Source organism: Protomyctophum parallelum (genome assembly GCF_964188405.1).
Source record: "Protomyctophum parallelum genome assembly, chromosome: 5".
In the NCBI taxonomy this organism is placed as follows: domain Eukaryota; kingdom Metazoa; phylum Chordata; class Actinopteri; order Myctophiformes; family Myctophidae; genus Protomyctophum; species Protomyctophum parallelum.
In genome coordinates this window covers 20,198,098-20,218,271 of record NC_139702.1, presented here as the reverse complement: position 1 = coordinate 20,218,271, position 20,174 = coordinate 20,198,098, and the positions used below count along the sequence as shown (strand labels likewise).

Genomic DNA, 20,174 nt, shown 5'->3' with positions numbered 1-20,174 from the left:
ACAGCCACATGTTACATCATACCAATAGGCAGAGGCGCAACACGGACCGAACGCTAGGGGGGGACAAAGAAAAATCCGTCCCCCCCGTCCCCCCCACCACCCTAGGGGAGGGGGGGATGGGGGGGTCTAACCACAAAAACGTGGGGTTATGGTTAGGGTTTGGGGTCGGACTACAGTCAGAGAGGTTGTTTCAGTGACTCAATGTACATACAAAACTGCGTTTTGGCACAGTTATTATTATTATTATTATTATGAATTACCTGGCTGTGATTCCTCCTCCTCCTCCACAAAAACGTGGGGTTATGGTTAGGGTTTGGGGTCGGACTACAGAGAGGTTGTTCCAGTGACTCAATGTACATACAAAACTGCGTTTTGGCACAGTTATTATTATTATTATTATTAATTACCTGGCTGTGATTCCTCCTCCTCCTCCACAAAAACGTGGGGTTATGGTTAGGGTTTGGGGTCGGACTACAGAGAGGTTGTTCCAGTGACTCAATCACTCAATGTACATACAAAACTGCGTTTTGGCACAGTTATTATTATTATTATTATGAATTACCTGGCTGTGATTCCTCCTCCTCCCCATTTGTCTCAAAACGTAAAAGTTTAACCACATTATCAGCAGCACCTCAAACAGGTCAAAACTCACTGACCATCTGATCTGTAAGTTAGCCTATCCTATATAAAATGTACAACACCTGGGAAGTTTTCAGGAGAGGATGTTTTAACATCAACATGTAGGTGTTAAACCCATGCAACTCGAGAGAAAAGAAAAACCTGCAGCGCCTTACCTGGTGTTGACAGTTGTGCTTAATAGCGGCGTCGATCTCCTTTCCCCAAATCCCCCAAAATAATAATATAATTCCCAAAGTGGGGTCCGGGGACCCCCAGAGGTACAACTACATGATAGTTTGTGGCATGTCATGTGGACGCTCTCAGTTTTTTTAATTAACATTAATTATCAATTGGAGTCCCACTCCCACCGCTAGAAATGGCATTTAAATAGGGTCCGTCCGAACTGTATAAATCTTCTCTTATGGGGGTCCTTCTCTTCTCTTCAAATGGGGGGGTCCGCAGGCTAATACGTGTCCATTTGGGGGTCCTTGACATGAAAAGGATAAAGTAAATCCATTCATCTATACTGATCGTCTTACCAGTGGTGCGTGACACCAAAAGTGCTGACCTATTGAATCCTGTTCCTGTATTATTAGAATCATTACAGAGTGCAAAGCACATTGGGTCACTGATTGCGGTGTAACAACTCCCAACTTCCGAAAACAGTAGAACGGGCCAAACCATTTTGGGATTTAAACAGGGGTGGATCAAATATATGCTTCAAAATATATCGCGTTTATGAACGCAGGATTTCAAAAGTATTACTCCTAAGATAACTTTGGAGCCAGGGGGGATACAGGGGGGGACCCCCCCAGCCAGGGGGGACCCCCTAACTCATCTGGGGGGGGACCAATGTGACGCTGGCAGGGGATTCGTCCCCCGCGTCCCTGCGGTTATTGCGCCCCTGCCAATAGGAACCTCATTGAAGGGTGAATAAATATCCACGGCAAAGGCTTTACCAGGTTATGTGAGGCAAGATACTGGGGTCAATTCACCTTGTTGATTCAAACCAAGTGGAGTTAATAAAAGCCACTTGCAGTTCGTCACTAAAAGCTGCATTATGCACGATTTTTAGGCAAAAGTTGTTTATCAATGTAAAATAATCACATAAGGGATTGAAAACGAATTAAAATGCTGTAAATCTATAAATGAGTTGCATTCATCAGAAGCCTTAGCTTCTTAAGACAGTGGTGAAAATATCAAAACCATTACCTCTCACTGCCACTTTGGGGCTGCCAGCATAATGCAAATGTGAAAATTATCCAGTGCTGATTTACATTTTGAATTCATTGGACCTTCATTCTAATGTGAAGTATACAAATTGTGCAGTACAGATATGGTGCCTTGCTTCTGTAGTTCAACATTTGCATTTTTCCCTCAAACTATTTAAATCATTTCACCTCCTTGATTTCATTTTCTCTCCTTATGACTAGGGCATTTGACATTTTTTGTTTCCACATCTTGTTACTGCACAAAAACTGTTTTTTTGTCAATATTCTGTCTCATTTCATCTAATTTATTTAAATTATGTGCACCTATTTACACAAAAGTAATAATCTCAGTTAGCTGCATAGAGCCTGTAATTCCATGAACATGCAAATTCACTTCTATTCTCATATGTCAATAAATGAAATTCTAGCAAGAGTTTGACATGGTTTTCTTCTTTTAGATTGTGGCTCTGCAGGAGTCTAGCCATCTATAAGAGTGTCTGTCTGCGTTTGTGTAGGCCTAATGGCCGATGTATCCGTCAGTGTCTGGATCTCCATTGTCTCCAGGTTTTCACCTGTGTGTGTGTGTGTGTGTGTGTGTGTGTGTGTCTCTCTCTCTCTGTTTGTCTATGTCTAAAACTTGCAAACTATACTTGACTGATTAGCGTCATAACACCGCCAGCAAGCGTAGGAACTAAAAAGTCCTCAATATGTTTTCAATTTGCTCAATGACGACTGTTATGTTGTGAATGAATAACCTCGCAGACCCACCATCATCCCTCAGACTATATGGAAACACTAGCAGCATCATGCTGCCAGCATGGTTACAAGCTGTCCAACTGGCACATGCAGAACCAGGGGGCCAAAAGACCCAAGAGCTCAAGGGGCTATAGCTAGAGCCTTGATTGAATAACAATCACGCATTACAGAGCCCCAAAAGTCCTAATGAAAAATTTAAAGAATAGCCTAAACATTCATTTTGAACGTGTCACACAAGAAACAACCTTGTAACGTAATGAAGTGATCAAATGACTATTACAGGGGCTGACTAGGCTACTCCATGTAATATGTCCGTAGCCTGAGAACCCACCTTTTCAGACTCCATCATGGCCCATAGCACTTACCCTAACCCCTTAGATAGCATTTCTGTTGACTTAGATAGCATTTGACACAGACTTATAGCATGTTATGTAGACAGCACTATAATTGTATTGTATATAGTCATAGCACGCCATAGTACATATGTATAGCATAGTAGTAAATATGTATAGTTTATATGTATAGTGTATATGTATAGGTTCATTATATAGATATTCCACTGTTACTTTCTTAGCTTACGCATGTTTCATGATAAATGCTTTTATGTGATGTATTCCCATGCTTTTGTTCTTGCTCAAATGTAAGTCGCTCTGGATTAAGAGCGTCTGCTAAATGCCTAAATTGTAAATTGTAAATTATGTAGTTGGTGCCAAGGCAGGGAATCATTTTCTACAGTATGTTTAATAAATTATCTAAAATCCATGAAATTTGCACTGGGAACCCATGTTACTCTGGACGAGAGTAACATCCAGGTTGGAGTAGGCTATTGCAGAATAATACAGGGTTAGTTAGGACTGGAGGTGGGAGAGGGAAAAGAGAGGAAGGTTTTATTTTATACACAATAGAGTTAGTGGAGGAGGAAACTCTGGGGAACATCTAGCCCTGGTCCAGTGCTAGCTAGCTTTATATAATAAAGCATTACAAGGTTGAATATTATATCATAATGTGACAGAAAGCTGGCTATATAATAAAGCATTACTAGTAATACAGTATGTAGCCTGCTTTAGTAGGCAACCTCTCCATGACTCCATCACCAACCACTACTTTCACTGCAGTATCGCACTAATGACACCAGGTGGCGATATGGTTCCAGTCCAGTAACCTCGTCGCTTGTGGATGACATAACCAGAGCGACCCGGTGTAGTCCAAGTACACATGTTACAGAGGACCTATAGTTCGCTTGCCTTGTACCTTTTAGCAACGTTTTGAACAAAATACGTATGTGCAACAGTTGACAATGCTTAATTTAAGAAGAGCTATCCCGATAGCAGTACGGACCAACACATGTCGATTTTTCTCTGCTTCTCAAGCCAAACTGAATGCCAGAAAAGTAAGTAGCCTAGGATAGCATTAGCAAACAGAGGGGTCATCTGCATAATGGTCATCTGTTGTACCTATGACTTTAGCCCCTTTCGGGACCCTACATAAAGCTTTTCTGAAATTTTGATGAGTTCGAACAAAATGTCAGAAACTTCAGTACCATTGGGTTCTGGGCTACTATGACTTGTACTCTACACTCACTGTGTCCCCCCAAGATTTAGACTCTCGTAGCGTAGTAGCGTACGAGAGTAAATATTGGGCTATCTACACTGCATGTGTGTTGGGTTAGGGTTATAATAATTTAGTCCCTTGTTTGTGCCGAATCTGGGTTGTACATGGTTTGTTGCACTCCCTCTGGTGTTGTGGTGTCGCTGAGATATTACATACATTTCATTTATATTACATGTATGTAATGTCACAGCCATTCTAGGGCCTATAGAGTCTGGATTCATCTTCCTTGAAATCACAGCTAAGACTGTTTTCTTAAATTTAATCCCAGTTGAAATGATAATGATGATCTTCATGTTGAGCATCCTATCTTTATTATGTTGTACATGAGCTCTCTTAATTTAATTTGTGTTGCTTGGTTTCTTTGTTGAGGGATTGTATTAAAACTAGATAAATAAATAATTAGAAGCTCAACATGCTTTACAACACAACATTTGTGTAAAATAAAACGATAACTAACATGAGAATAATATTACCCATTTGAGCTAATGTAAAAGGTTGATGCACAGCATTACCAAAGTGCAACTGAGAGGAAGTGCCTAGCTTGTTTATGGCTTATGTAAACTGTGAAGACATATGTAATGTATGTATGTATTTTTCTTTTGAAAATAACTATAGGGAGCTGGCTGGTTTCCCTGAAATCTATAGATATGTATTGTTGTGTCCCATAGCTTTGGCCTTTGGCACATCTATCTTAACTATAAATGCACCAAGTCTCTTAGCCGCAATTTGCAACTCTAGATTTTTTTTACAATGGGCTGAATCTAGAGTTGCAACAGCCTCCATCCACTTCCTATTCATCTTTTTTGGTTTGTGATCTGCTTGTCTTAAATGACGTTAAACTCACCAACATTGCAGCTGCAGTCCAAGCTTGAATTATCCTCTTTCAATCTGCCGAGCTTGTTATACATAAAAATCCCCCGTAGACATGTTATGAGCTACTTTCTGTCCAAAATATTCCACAAGTATTATTCCGAGCCGCCATTTTGTATTTTTTCAACGTGCCGTAAAACAAGACGTGAGGGGGAGCGCTTGTTTAATAGAAGGCTGTGCATGACGGGGCGTCACACTGCGTCGGCCTCTTCTTTGGGTGTCTTACCTGCGCAGGTAAGATTCTATTAAACAAGTGCTCCCCCTCACGTCTTGTTTTACGGCACGTTGAAAAAATACAAAATGGTGACTCGGAATGATACTTGTGGAATATTTTGGACAGAAAGTAGTAACATGTCTACGGGGGATTTTTATGAAAAACAAGCTCGGCAAATTGAAAGAGGATAATTCAAGCTTGGACTGCAGCTGCAATGTTGGTGAGTTTAACGTCATTTAAGACAAGCAGATCACAAACCAAAAAAGATGAATAGGAAGTGGATGGAGGCTGTTGCAACTCTAGATTCAGCCCATTGTAAAAAAATCTAGAGTTGCAAATTGCGGCTACAAGTCTCTGTGTGTATGTCTGTAACTCGAGAACCGTTAGCCCCACCACTCAAATTTGACACACACGTTCCACACCACCATCAGGGAGTGCAGTGCCCGGTGTCGAGTCAGTCGGACCCAGTGTCGAGTCAGTCGGACCCACGGTCCCAAAAAGGCCTCTGCCTGGGCTCTGGACCGGACCCCTGCCCAGGGTCCATAACTCCATATATGGAGCTGGCCTGTTCTGACCACAACACTCCATTTTGGGCATGCCGGACACAGAACTCCATTAAAGCTTGCCTGTTCTGACATCCCAACACTCCATATTTGGGCATGGCTGACACAGAACTCCATAGGAATAAAAGGACACCGAGAGATGCATACAGAAATCTGACATCATTCTGAGTTCTGACGTCGGGCATGAAACGGACACAGACATAATGTCTTGGTGGGGCATGCAGTTCCAACTTGCATCATTCCAAGTAGGCCAGTGCCCAATGGGCACCGCTGTAGTATCTAATCTATAAATGCACCAAGTATGTATGTCTGATTTCCACGTAACTCGAGAACCGGTCGCCCCGCTGACTTCAAATTCAACCCATGTGTTCCATGGATCTCCAACTTCTATCGTTACCGACTCACACGGGTTGTGCAGTCGACGTGCTGTGATTGGCCAGTCACTGTGATTGACAGCCTAAACCTAACCCTAACCCTTAACCTCAGTAAAACTATACCTAAACCTAACCCTAACCTTAACCTCAAGAAAACTATACCTAAACCTAACCCTAGCCCTAACCTTAAGGTTAGGGCTAGGCAGCTAGTAAGGGAATTAGCAATGGCTTGGTCCTTGTCCATTAACACTAGCATGACTGAGAGGTCATTGTGACCGTTTTTTTATTATTTTGAAGTTGATTATCTTTGCTCATGAAGCTTTCATCATCATCTCAGAATTTTTTGACATCTGAAACATTTTCTAAATATGAATTTAAGCACATGTTACTTCTGTTCCTTTTTTCATGCTAGTGTTAAGATCTTTGTAGGAAGCCATTGCAGAACAGCTAAAGCTGGTGCTCTCTCTTGCTTCTATCTCTCGGCATATATCACGTATGTCATATATTAAATAGTATGTGTTTCTCAGGGTCTTGTGTTGGGTGTGTATGAGAAGGACGGAGAAGATTCCCATCCTCATCTGACGGACACTGCAGTGGCTTTTGACGGCACTGTGTCTGGAAAACTGTCAGAGGTGTTGAAAATGTGAGTCTATGGCGCTGACTGAACCTGCAGAACCTAACCATCGGAACTTCATTACCAAGTATATGGGTGTATATACCAGGCATTTTGCACATTGACCTCTTGACATAAACGATGAGCAGTTAACACAAGACAAATGAAGGCATACGCTGTTTTTGCTATAAAGTCGCAATATAATATATTACACAAGAGTGCTTTTTCAGCCTGTTCTTTGGTGTTTGTAGTTGCAGAATGTATGGTGAGCCACCTTCATCTTTCTGTCACAGACATCCCACTGGTAGAGGAACATTTGGATCACTGCCATTTAATGCAGAGGATGACCCAGTTTTAGTATGTTTTATTTTTTATCATTTATAAAGTAAATTTTGTCTCTGTTTCTGTCTTTGTTTCTTTTAGCTCCGGTCCACCTCTTAAGAAAGGCGGCAACAGAATATTCTACGGACTCCATGAGGTAATCGGTAACAACTGTAGAAATCCTGTTACATGTAGAGTGACATAAGACTGTTGTGTCTATTACCAGTATATAAGATGAGTTAAGAAAAGATAAGAACACTTTGTCTATTATTAAGTTGAATTACTTTAATGAAACATTTAAATGAAAAACCTATTTATTTCTTCAAAAAAGTGGCTATTTTTAAAATCTTTGAAATCTGAGAATATTCACCTATAATCTAATGACTTATAATGATAATATAATGACATTACTATGACACACAATAGGAATACCAGGTTGAACACATCGGCTGCATAATTTAAATTATCGATATCAACAGGATGCATTCGAAACCATAGACTACTGTATTATGGGCACTGGGTGGGCATATCTTTTGAAATATAAATATATTTGTTTTATGTAGGAAAAGGAAATGGGATTCTTTTTACTCGAGTCGTGACCCATTTAAAATGGTCTGTGGCCCACAATTGCTAACGACCCAGTCTCTGGGAAACATTGTGGTTGAATAATGTTGAACTGTACTTTACGTTGAACTGCATTCTCCAGGACTTTCCGTGCGTTGCACTGGTTGGGCTGGGGAAGAAAGATGCCAGTGTGTGTGAAGCAGAGTCCTGGGACACCTGCAAGGAAAACATCAGAGCTGCAGTATCATGTAAGGGTCTAGAAGAAGAAGCTTTGGTCATTTTAAATTAATTGGTTTATAAAATTAGAGTTTACTGGAGATTTTACTTGTGGCCTTATAATAAACGAAGTTCTCTTAATAATAACAATAACTAAAAATGTATTGTTTAAATTATTCAACTCATCCTGAACCCTTTTCTGTGTAAATTGTGTGAACTCACTTTGTAGTTCAGAGCTTATAGCAGGGGTCAGCATTGGCAACTAGGTTTGGCCTTGGACCAATGTTTTTCCTTGGCATTAGATGGCGTGCCACAACATATAATGAAAGGCTAATTTAAGAAATTGATAGTTACAAAGTGTTACTGTAACTCCATGACAGACTGCCTTATAAGACATAGGCCTACATTTGTGATACAGAGTATGAATCAAAATGTAAGTTAAAGCTATATTCAGTGATTTCACTCAAAAAACCTTAGGTTTTGTTTTTGGCTGGGACCTAAGCCTTTCATCCAATCAGGATAGAGCCAAAAATGAAACCTAAGGTTTTTTGACCCCCAGGGGTTAACTGGGGACAGGGAGGAACTCCTTATATGGTCAGCACACTCTATAGTAGAGAGGATTATCACAACAAAACAAAAGAATAAGTGATATTTGAATTAAGTGAAATCACTGAATATACCTTTAAGATGGCCTTTAAGTTAATGGATGGCCCTTTCCATTTGTGAAGAGTAACACATTATACTTTTAATTATTTTACATACTAACTATACATAAATACTATACCATAATTATGACGACCTTCTGCCAGACATCCTACAACAGCTACAACATCATATAGACCTAAGCATGATTCATTGTAGGATCACTTTGCAGATCTTAAACTCACAGTACGGTGTGCACGACGCAAGTTTGTCGATTGAATATATTCGGTGAGCAACACCTGATTTCATCAATGCAAAGCTATTGAGTTCGCCATTAAGTTTTGGCTGCTTGCAAGGAATATAAGATGGCATCACAAGATGAAGCATGGAATAGCACCTTCAAAGTTAGCCTTAGATTAAGGCTCTTTTATTTTAGCGATTTTGACATTTTCATATCTACAAGAGTCTTAGTCCCCTACCCCTGTGGTTCCGGCACGGTCACCAGTAAATCCGAACATGTGACAGCATACTTTATCTGAACATGTACAAATGCAAAATATATGCCCCAAATGTTACCTAGCTTTGCAGGGTGTTTGTGCAACGTACTAGTCCATATTTTTCAATAAAGAAGTGTTTTAATCCTGTCTGTGGCCGAATGCCATTTCTTCTCCTTCGTTTACTTCCTGTTTACATTAAGCGTAATTCCGTCTTTCACCGGATGCAGCCCCTCACTACCACCTATTTGGAACTTCCGACAGAATCGGCCACAGACAAACACCCCACAGAGCTAGTTAACATTTGGGGCAAGCGGGTAAGCACCTTGTATATTTAGCATTCGTACATGTTCGGAGAACTGCAGGCTTTATTGGTGACTGTGCAGGGACCACATGGGGTAAGCCGGTAGGGGACTAAGACTCTTGTAGATATGAAAATCTAAATACATCTACAAGAGTCTTAATCTAAGGCTACTTCAAAGTGTTTCCACCAAAGATGGGCACGAAAGTTATTGACTGAAACACTTTAACCAGGTCCATTACTGAGTCCGAAAACAAAACGCCTGCGGTTGCCGAGGCTAGACTGTGTGTGACCAGACTACACTGCTGCTGCCTGCTTGTCTGCTCGGTGGTATTCACTCTCAACATGAATACAAGTTTAATAGCATCTGATCCTTCAGGTGGGAATGCATTCTCTATTATGGACATTATAGCCATTATAATAGAGTATATTATACTGTCGGCCTAAAATTGACAGGCCATAAATGATTTCCGAGGGGCCAATCTCGACCTGCGAGCCGTCTGTTGCCGTCCCCTTATAGCTTGTGTGTATGTGTGTGTGCGTGTGTACAGCTGGCTGCAGGCTTCTTCAGGACCTGGAGTTGACTCATGTTGAGGTGGACAGCTGCGGTGACGCCCAGTCATCAGCAGAGGGTGCCATACTGGGCTTGTTTCAATATGACCAACTCAAATCCAAGAAAAAGACCAAAGTGACCACACAGCTACATGGAAGGTATATTTCCATCTAAATGATGTCACCTGTGTGTTCAGTATACTGTAAATGCATGAGTGCAATTTATTCCTAAAAATATTGTTAGCACTTTGGGACATGACATTACTGTCACAAAGACCATAAGGCTCATTACCCCATTCTTTAACCCTGTTAGGAAATACGCTATAGAAATAACTTCATTATCATTATATTCCATATGTAATATAATTAACCATATATTACCATATATCGGTGTCGGTACATGTGATTGCCTATTTTCAGCTTTTGTCATAATATTGTACACAACAATGAACATTTTTTTCATTCATTTTAATGTCAATAATTGAGTGAATATTTATTAAATGTTTTTGTTTTCTAATTACTCTAGGTAATTGCTTTATAATAGATTAAATGACGACAATAACAAAGCTTTAAAGGTTTTATGACATTCATTTTCATTTATTTTTCTTTTTCTTTTTTCTTTTAGGTTTGAACATTCAGTGGATTGTCTGTGGTCTGAAGTTTTCTGTGGGTTTTTTTGGGCCTTTTGAGCTACAATGAACAGGCAACACAGTGAAACAGTGACATCTGCTGGCAAATCCCATTGACATATATGGGATTTGCAGTAAGTGATGTCACTTACTGCCGGCAAATCAGAGCACCTGTTTGAGCCAGAAAACCCCAGATCACAGAAAATCTACTGAATGTTAAAAGTTCATGTTTTTTGGGTGCAATTGAGATTAGAAAACCTAAAAAAAACAAGAACAATTCCAAAACCTTTTTTTTAATGTCACAATCCCTTTAACTAAAAAATAACCAATGATATTTAGTGTGATGGATTACATTTTTGAAACAAGTTTCAAGTCTACCAGTTAATCTTCATACCGTGTTGAAATGAACACAATCCAATCACACACACACAAAAAAAACCTTGAGTCATAGACATTGGGCTAAACGTTCCAGAACATTGCTATGGTGCTTTAACACAGTGATACTGTATGCATGGGTGTGTTGTTCCTACAGTGGTGATATGGAGGCATGGCACAAAGGAGTCTTATATGGAGAAGGCCAGAACCTGGCCCGCCTACTCATGGAAGCACCCGCCAATTACATTACTCCTACAGTGTTTGCCAACACCATCGAGGAGCATATGGCACCATACGCCGACCGAGTCAAGGTCCACAAGAGGTGAGTGTTGCCATTCACTTACTGAGTCAAGTCCACAAGAGGTACCATTCACATAGCCCTAGAACGGCTCTTGTTGTTTCATACAGTATGTACAGTATTTCACATACAAGAGCCATAGAACGGTCGTACTTACTTTCTATTCGGACGTAAGATTGCCGGCCTAAATGTGATAAATGCTCCGTTTGTAGTACTCACCCATTAAATAATTCCAGAGACGTGGAGTGAAATATGGTCCTCTAGTTTTATATCCATGTGAAAGTTATGGCACAAAACGTGTATTTAGTCAATTATCTCCACTTTTTCAAGAGAACACAAAAGTTTGGGTCACACAATTGGCAGGTGCCTTGCGATAGGTGCTGGGTAATTAATCACACCACCTGCCAATTGTGTGACCCAAACTTTTGTGTTTCCCTGGTCAATTGGTGATGACGTCTGCGGTAAACAGGACGTATTCTCGTAAAATCAGTCCAGCGATCATTCCGGCTCCCCCTCGCCCGGAGAGAAAGACGTCCGTGTGCATCTCTTGAAAAAGTGGAGATAATTGACTAAATACATGTTTTGTGCCAGAACTTTCACATGGATATAAAACTAGAGGACCATATTTCACTCCACGTCTTTGGAATTATTTAATGGGTGAGTACAAACGGAGCATTTATCACATTTAGGCTGCCAATTTGGAAGCACGACCGTTCTATGCCTCTGATACATGAAAATTCACGAAGTTAATTAAATTATCACAGGCTTTCTAGGTCTACCATTCACATACTGAGTCAACATCCATAAGAGGTGAGTGTTGTGTTATCATATAGTATACTGACTGAGTCATAGTCTGTAGGGTTGAGTGTTGGACATGGACATACAATTTGAGGAATAAAGAAGTGAATTAAATGAAATGTCATGTACATTTACTAGATGGGATACAGTTTGTTATGGCTTCTTCCATGAGTTTCTGTGACAGCACACAATGCTAGTGAATTGAGTTTTGGCAGACTACAGTAGGAGCCTCCTTACATTATGTATCTCTTCAGGGGTCAGGCCTGGATAGAGGAGCAGGAGATGGGAGCATTTCTCAGCGTGTCCAAAGGCTCAGATGAGCCCCCGGTGTTCCTGGAGCTGCACTACAATGGCTGCCCCGATCACACACAGGCACCCCTACTACTGGTGGGCAAGGGTGTCACCTTTGACAGGTAAACCATAGTACGAAAACCTTTGCACCCTTCACCTTCAGCTGTAATGTTGGAAATCTTACGAAATTAACTATAGTTTACCAGCCAAATGTCTTATAGATGAAAATGTATAGGCACTTGGAAGGTGTTAATTTATGATCCTGGATGTTGGTAATTGGTAATTACTGATGAAGGCTGGATAGCCGAAACGTCTGTCATTCCATCATGCAAGAATAAAAACTGAAACTCAGTCTTGGTGTGTGCGATCCATTACATTTATTTCTATAATATGATTTGAGCAGGTAACGCACCATACTGTAAGTCAGAGCGCAGTGGTCACAAGAAAGGTTATCTTAGCAAAATGGCTAATGATAAATGGCATTTATTAGCACCTTTATCCAAGGTGCTTTACATAGATTGTGCATTACATTCACCCATTCATACTCTGAGGGCGAAGGAAACCATACACGGCACCAACCTGGACACCGGGAGCAATTAGGGGTTCAGAGACTTGCTCAAGGACACTTCGACACTAACTGGGTGAGCCCGGGATCAAACTGGGAACATCACGGTTCCCATACGGCTGTTCTACGGGCCACTCTACCCCTGAGTCACTGCTGTCCTGCTTTCACATGTAGACACTCTTATATTACTGACAGTCAAGTCATTTTTCACATTGCTTTCTTCTCTTATTCCGTTCAGTGGTGGTATCTCCCTAAAGCCACCCTCCGGAATGGACGCCATGAGAGCTGACATGGGTGGAGCTGCCACCGTGTGTGCCTCCATCGTCACTGCAGCAGCCCTCAAGCTGCCAGTCAACATTATCGGTGAGACTGCTGGCACGAACCCCCTGTTGTGTAGCTTTTCTTTGTTGGGCCTCAATGAGAAACAGGCGATTATTATTTCGATAACCATATGAACATTTATTTTATTGTCATGCAAGGATTGAAGCTACCTGCTGTCTTGTATAACAATCATTATTTATAACTTTTTTTCAACTGCCCTCAAAATCTTATGGAATACATCTTTGTGTTTGTCACTTGATTGCTTAACTCTTCAGTCTTTTCTGTGTTTGTCAGGTCTAGCTCCCCTCTGTGAGAACATGCCCAGTGGAAAAGCCAGCAAACCAGGGGATGTAGTCCGAGCCAAGAATGGTAAAACCATCCAGGTGTGTGGGCCACAGTGCACAATTATGTATGTAATATATGACGTGACCACTGGTGGTCAATGATAGCAGGCTGGTGCAGGAAAAGAAAATGGGATTTTTACTTGAGTCGTGACCAATACAAAGTGGTTCACGACCGACAAATGGGTCCCGTCCCACAGTGATTTAGATGAACTGTTTTTTTAATTAGTCTTTCTTGTCCAGGTTGATAATACAGATGCAGAAGGGAGGTTGATCCTGGCTGATGCTCTGTGTTATGCTCACACCTTCAACCCCAGGGCCATCGTCAACGCCGCTACACTCACAGGTGAGACACATGGAAAAACGTGAATAGGCTCTGTCTGTGCATAACTGTATTCTCGGGTTTACAGAACGTGGCATACCTCTTTCCTGTTACTGCTCATTTCCCCAATAGTTTAATTTGATTGGCTTGTTTGATTGGCTTGATTGATTGATTGATGTGTAACAAAAAAACAAAGTTGGGAGAAAATGAACCTCAACATGAAACGCCACCTTCTGGAAACCTGGGACTACATTCATGCACAGAGCCTATTAGGGGGCTTTATAGATTCAAACCCGGTGATTATAATTTATTTGGACAGCTACTCAGTTTTGTTGGAGGCTTTTACTTGTGCATTAAGAAGAAGTATTAGAAATATGACTCAGTTGGGGATATTCACTATTGGACAATAATGGCTGCTGTTTTTTTCTCTCTTAAGGGGCCATAGATGTCGCTCTCGGCTCCGCAGCTACCGGAGTGTTCACTAACTCTGATTGGCTCTGGCGGCAGCTGCACAAGGTAAACACAAATACACACACAGTGCTATTAGTCCACTTGCCGGACATTATGAGTACCCTAACGTTTTATGTTAGAAATGTTGAGTATGGGTCCCCAGCATTTAGAAACTGCCGGATGCTAACTTGCATATGTTGGTCAATTTTCATAATTAACATAATAAGCTGGGGTACCATTAACAACCTATATAAGGCAACATTTTCAAAATGTCTTTATGCTTTAAGTAGTATGTGATGTGTCAAACTAGGGTTTTTTCATGATTCTGAATCCATTGCAAGCATTAGTTTTGCATGAAAAACACTCCTTGGGCTAAATTCGGCCATAGCCACTTGCACAATGTGCCCAAATGTGCTGACCTCATCACTTAAAGCATAATGACATTTTGAAAATGTTGCCTTATATAGGTTGTTAATGGTACCCCTGATTATTATGCTAATTAAGAAAATTGCCCAACATATGCAAGTTAGAATCTGGCAGTTTGTAAATTCTGGGGACCCATACTCAACATTTCTAACATGAAACTTTAGTTTAGGGTACTCAAAGTGTCCGGGTTCACAATGGGGCTCTATGAGCTGGAAAATAGACTATAGCTGGTTATTTTTTCATATATTTATTTGTGTGTGTGTGTGTGTGTGTGTGTGTGTGTGTGTAGGCCAGTGTGGTGACAGGTGACAGGGTGTGGCGGATGCCATTGTTCCAACACTACACCAAGCAGGTGACTCACAGCCCACTGGCCGACCTCAATAACATCGGCAAGTACAGCCGGTACGTACTGCAGCTCAACACACACTGACCCTGAGCACCAACAAATGTTATACTACAAAATTACAGTAAAATAAGGCAATAAAGTACAAAATGAAGATAAATTGCCTTACTTCTCTCAAACCCATATGACCCTGATAACAGTTGTGGTGGGGGGGGGGGGGGGGGGGGGTGAATAGACATAAATAAATCACACTTGTGCCTGGTAATGTATGTTTAAAATACTCTAAACAAATATTAAAACTCCACAGACGTGGCTGTACTCTTAAAGTGCTCTAAACAAACATTAAAAAGTCCATACACTTGGCTGCCATATGACATAATTTCAAAAGCCAGATATTGGAGGGGCTAGCGCTCCTCAAAAATATACATTTATAAACCATGTGATATGAATCTGTATCTCGTCAGTTCTGGTGGTGCGTGCACAGCAGCTGCCTTCCTGAAAGAGTTTGTCACAGTGCGCCACTGGGCTCACCTGGACATCGCTGGGGTCATGTCCAACAAAGACGAGGTCCCCTACCTGAGGAAAGGCATGTCAGGCAGGCCGACGCGTACACTGGTGGAGTTTGCTGCTGGGCTGACCAGCCAAGCCTGAGAGACTGGAGCCACACACAGCCAGCACGACGTGAGCTGTTGCTGCTGAAGAGCACGTTACCTTCCGGTGTGTTATGAAGAGAAAACACTACTGCATTTTTTCTCAGTGGGGTCCAGGGGTCGTTGGAGCGGTGCCAGGGGGTCCCCAGCAAAATGAGGAGCAGTTTAACCATTTTAGGATAATCTGAAAATAGCTGATCTACAAACAAGCTGACACGCATCACAATAAGACACATTATGAACGTGTAGATCTGCTATTACTGGAAAAGTGATGACTAATTTGGGAAAATGTTTAACACTTATGATTGTCCCTGGTGTGTGTGTGTGTGTGTGTGTGTGTGTGTGTGTGTGTGTGTGTGTGTGTGTGTGTGTGTGTGTGTGTGTGTGTGTGTGTGTGTGTGTGTGTGTGTGTGTGTGTGTGTGTGTGTGTGTGAAAAAATAGAGAGAGAATGAGAACGTTTCAATGACTGTCAAAAGCCTGTTTGTCATATGTTGTGGAAGAGCTGTGACTTTCTTTTCTTTTATAAAATGAATATTACAAATAAAGCATATATATTACAGATCTAAATGTGTGTTCATAAATGTTTTTGTTTTGGGGATCTGAATTTGAGTGCTCAACTGAGAACTACCAATATCTGACTATAATATTTAGTTGTACTATTAGCCTACTAATAGTACAACAAACATTACAGAGACTTTAGTTTTTAGTACTGTACAATACTTTAAAACAGTTGGCATGTTGCACACATGCCTAAAATTGCTCTTATTTGCGCCGCCCTCGTTGAAAACAATGTATTTCAAACTTCAGCTTGTCCCGTTCAGGCTGCATGAACAGCGCTCGAGCGCTCGGTTTCTGCCCCCTCAATATCGTAACTCTTCTGTTAGATGGCTCTGGTATTACGGAGTATGACTTAATTGCGCGCCGTGTATGCGCATGCGTTCCCCATACTGTTTTGGTTTTGTGGCTCCACCTCCATAAACATTAGAACCAAGATGGCGTCTTCCATGGGGGGAATGTTTCCCGGCCAGCAGCCCGGACCAGGTGCTCATCCCGTCGGTGGACCGGGCCAGCCCGGTCTGCTCCCCGGTGCTGCCAACAGGGGTCCGCAGGGAAATAATACCCTGGTGGATGATTTGGAGGCTTCATTTGAGGTAGGTGGAACCTCTGACTTGGTTAGCTAGCTAGTTAGCCTTTTTTAGCTGAACGAGTAGCCATGGTTCACATTGATTGATGTATTAACCGTTTGCAGAATTACAGTACATTTCAAGCACAACTCAATACAAAACCTGAGTGAGTGGACCACACTATAAAAGCATTAGGCTACAGTTTACATAGGGCCCACCGTTTTCAATTCATCAAAACATTTAGAGACTACAAATATACACTTCTAGCCAAAAACAGGAAAAAAAACAGGGAAAAAACAGAGTGAGGGGGAGTCAAGGGATTCACATGTCTTAATGACTGTTGGTAGGGTGTTTCACATTTTGGTGGCATAGGAGAAATTAATTTAGTGCACATGGTTTGTTGAGCTCCCTCTGGTGTTGTGGGTGTGGACTTCATTGACATTAAGGAAGTATTTAGACAGGTACATGCTCTGTTACCTTTTCTGAATTTTGGACGGCGGTACCCTAGGGTCCCTCGTACCTTATTCCACCCTCCATACAGGATTTACCCACTATCTGTTCACGGAGACCTGCTCAGTCGCTTGAGTGCTGGTGAGATCTTTCAAAGATGCATACAACAGCTTTAGGAGACCGCCACAACTCGTGCGAAACGGCATTAACCGCCGTTGCCGTTACGTATTTTTTATCTTTTCTTGAAGTTTTGCTGAAATTCTCTCTTCCTCACTTCCCATGTCCTGTCTCCCAGTCCCACGACACAACAGCATTATAAACATCCTGCATGCATGGCCAATCAGAGGCAGTAACTAGGACGTGCAGCTAGCCAGTCGCCGCTCGGGAGGCGGTACAATGCGAAGTCAAGGAAGAGAGAGGAGTTCAGCGAAGCAAAATAAAAATAAAAAGATAAAAAATACTTAACGGCAACGGTGCTTAATGCCGTTTCGCACACGTTTCTGCGGTCTCCTAAAGCTGTTGTATGCATCTTTGAAACATCTCACCAACACTCAAGCGACCGAGCAGGCCTCCGTGAACAGACAGTGGTAAATCTGCGTCCTGTGGAATAAGCTACGAGGGACCCTAGGGTACCGCCGTCCAAAATTCAGAAAAGGTAAACGAGGGTGCCGAAAGGGGCTAGGTAAATGCATGTCTTGTCTTGGTAGTGTATCAAATCTTGTGGACCAGACTCATTGCAAGATGCTGTACTCTGTCGTCAACCCTAAGCCATTCCAGCCTGTCATGACGCTCGACAGTCATGTTTCAGGGCTACTGAACGAGAAGTTAACTGAATGTTTTATTTTTTTGCCTATGCAGTGTCGTATCTGACCGTGACGTATCAGAACAGAAGATGCAGTTTAGATTTTAGCCAAACTTTGACATATATGTTACAGAATCTCAGTAAATAAAGATGCTGTTGAGATGAAACCAAGTAATTCTAATTGATTGTCACATGCATAGGCGTGCTTTGCGTCTTTGGTGAGTCAAGACTACGTCAATGGAACCGATCAGGAGGAAATTCGAACCGGTGAGTTACATAGACAATGACATTTAATATGTGCACTGTTGTGTTTCCAGGGGACACTATATTCATTGGTTTGCTGTAAATGACATAATTCAAAAGAACACAACTCAAAATGCCATTGCAATGTAAACTTGGTATACCATGTGTGAAATCAACACTGAAATGTCTTTTGTTCACTGTTGAACTTTGTTATACAATCACACACTTTCACACTGGAACACGTCATGATGACACAGCAGCACACAGTGACAGTCTGGTCAAGGAATGACAACGTCATCTTACCTACCTGTGGAACACGATACAGATAATGGTTATCGCCTTATAATATCTCACATAATAAATCCATGTTCAAATAGTGTCTAAAAAACAATGGATGTCTATACATGTACCATTTTTTTAGTTAAAATATGACATCACTCATCTGCCTTTCTGTTTATCCAGGTGTGGACCAGTGCATCCAGAAGTTCCTGGATGTAGCTAGACAGACGGAATGCTTCTTCCTGCAAAAAAGACTTCAGTTATCTGTGCAGAAGCCAGAACAGGTTGTGAAAGAGGTAATGTCAATCATGTACACAGTGTATTTCTTTCCTCGTTGCTCTCCCTGTGTCTCCTCCTTTTCTTCCTCTCCCTTTCTGAGAAGCAACAAAATGATGGAGTCGGGGTGAAACCGAATTTCATCCACTTTACACCATCCTGTGAACCAGTGATGTGACAATAAAGCTGATTCCAGTCTTTTCAGCCATCATCTCATGGTGCATTACAAAATGAGAGCGGCACGGGCTCTCCTGGTTATTATTTTTTGTGTGGTCATTAAGTTTTAGCCTAAACTAGTGGTTCCTTATCCTATGCCCTGTCATCTGCAAAGCAACAAAATGTCTACTTGCACCACCTTGAAAAATATGTGTAAACATAAAGCATTGAACTGCAATCAATGAATGTGAATCTGTTTTTCTTGGTTAGTCATAGTGAAAACTGTGGGAACAGTGCCTCAGTCTGGGAGCTGCAGGGGTAATAAAAAAATATACACACGCACACACACACACACACACACACACACACACACACACACACACAAAAAGACATAAGTGACTAGTGAGTAACAGTACATTTATTTAACTTAGCTTTGACCTAAGCCGAAGACTGCAAATACAGTATATCATACCTATGAGTATGATACTCTTTAATGAGTGAATAAGGACAGTAAGCAGGCCCCTCCTCTCATAGACACTTCCATGTATCTCGTTCTGTCTGCAGGACGTGTCAGAGTTGCGTAACGAGCTCCAGAGGAAGGAGTTACTGGTCCAGAAGCACCTGTCCAAGCTGCACCACTGGCAGCAGGTTCTGGAAGACGTGAGCACTCAGCATCGTAAACCCTCTGACCTGCCTCCTCCTGGACCCCTGGCTTTCCTGGAACAGGCCTCTGCCAGCCTGCCCCCTGCACCCTTAAAACCTAGCTAAACAGGGCAGGCCTGCCCTAAAACCTCTGTATAAAGTGACCTGAAAAACATGAACGAACACACACACACACCCCCTCCGCCTTTAGCCAAGTTCAGTTATTTAGATTGTTTTATTTCAATATTGCTTTCTGTATTTTTGGCTTTTGTAAATATTTCTGAACTTTTTATTTTACTGAAATAAAATGTGTCTTTTGGATCTGTACTTGTCTGTTTCATGTGACCCAAAACAATGTGCATAAGGATTTCTGCTGTGTTGTATTGAGTGATGGGATGACGTGCAGCAAAGATTCAAAGAATGTCTGGTCTGATTCTAACCCAGGCCAGCTGCAGGAAGAACTATTGCCTTA

At 41.6% G+C, this 20,174-nt stretch overlaps 2 protein-coding genes across 2 annotated transcripts; both read left to right on the top strand.

Annotated features, from left to right (window-relative positions):
- The first annotated feature begins 3,786 nt into the window (after positions 1-3,786).
- Positions 3,787-16,098, top strand: lap3 (leucine aminopeptidase 3). The gene is made up of 13 exons (XM_083764848.1): positions 3,787-3,975; positions 6,745-6,860; positions 7,254-7,308; positions 7,858-7,963; positions 9,920-10,079; positions 11,082-11,246; positions 12,275-12,433; positions 13,115-13,239; positions 13,492-13,580; positions 13,782-13,884; positions 14,297-14,376; positions 15,026-15,138; positions 15,544-16,098. The coding sequence occupies exons 1-13, from the start codon at positions 3,883-3,885 to the stop codon at positions 15,728-15,730; spliced, it is 1,551 nt and encodes a 516-aa protein (XP_083620974.1). The 5' UTR covers positions 3,787-3,882; the 3' UTR covers positions 15,731-16,098.
- A 621-nt stretch (positions 16,099-16,719) lies between these two features.
- On the top strand, positions 16,720-20,023 carry med28 (mediator complex subunit 28). The gene is made up of 4 exons (XM_083764854.1): positions 16,720-16,881; positions 18,307-18,373; positions 18,812-18,924; positions 19,625-20,023. The coding sequence occupies exons 1-4, from the start codon at positions 16,723-16,725 to the stop codon at positions 19,826-19,828; spliced, it is 543 nt and encodes a 180-aa protein (XP_083620980.1). The 5' UTR covers positions 16,720-16,722; the 3' UTR covers positions 19,829-20,023.
- The last annotated feature ends 151 nt before the right edge of the window (positions 20,024-20,174 follow it).

Coding starts and splice junctions, on each gene's coding strand:
- lap3 (XM_083764848.1), top strand. CDS start 3,883: ATGCTTAATTTAAGAAGAGCTATCCCGATAGCAGTACGGACCAACACA. Junction 6,861..7,253: donor CTGTCAGAGGTGTTGAAAAT/GTGAGTCTATGG, acceptor TGTTTCTTTTAG/CTCCGGTCCACCTCTTAAGA. Junction 13,885..14,296: donor CAACGCCGCTACACTCACAG/GTGAGACACATG, acceptor TTCTCTCTTAAG/GGGCCATAGATGTCGCTCTC.
- med28 (XM_083764854.1), top strand. CDS start 16,723: ATGGCGTCTTCCATGGGGGGAATGTTTCCCGGCCAGCAGCCCGGACCA. Junction 16,882..18,306: donor ATTTGGAGGCTTCATTTGAG/GTAGGTGGAACC, acceptor TCACATGCATAG/GCGTGCTTTGCGTCTTTGGT. Junction 18,374..18,811: donor TCAGGAGGAAATTCGAACCG/GTGAGTTACATA, acceptor CTGTTTATCCAG/GTGTGGACCAGTGCATCCAG.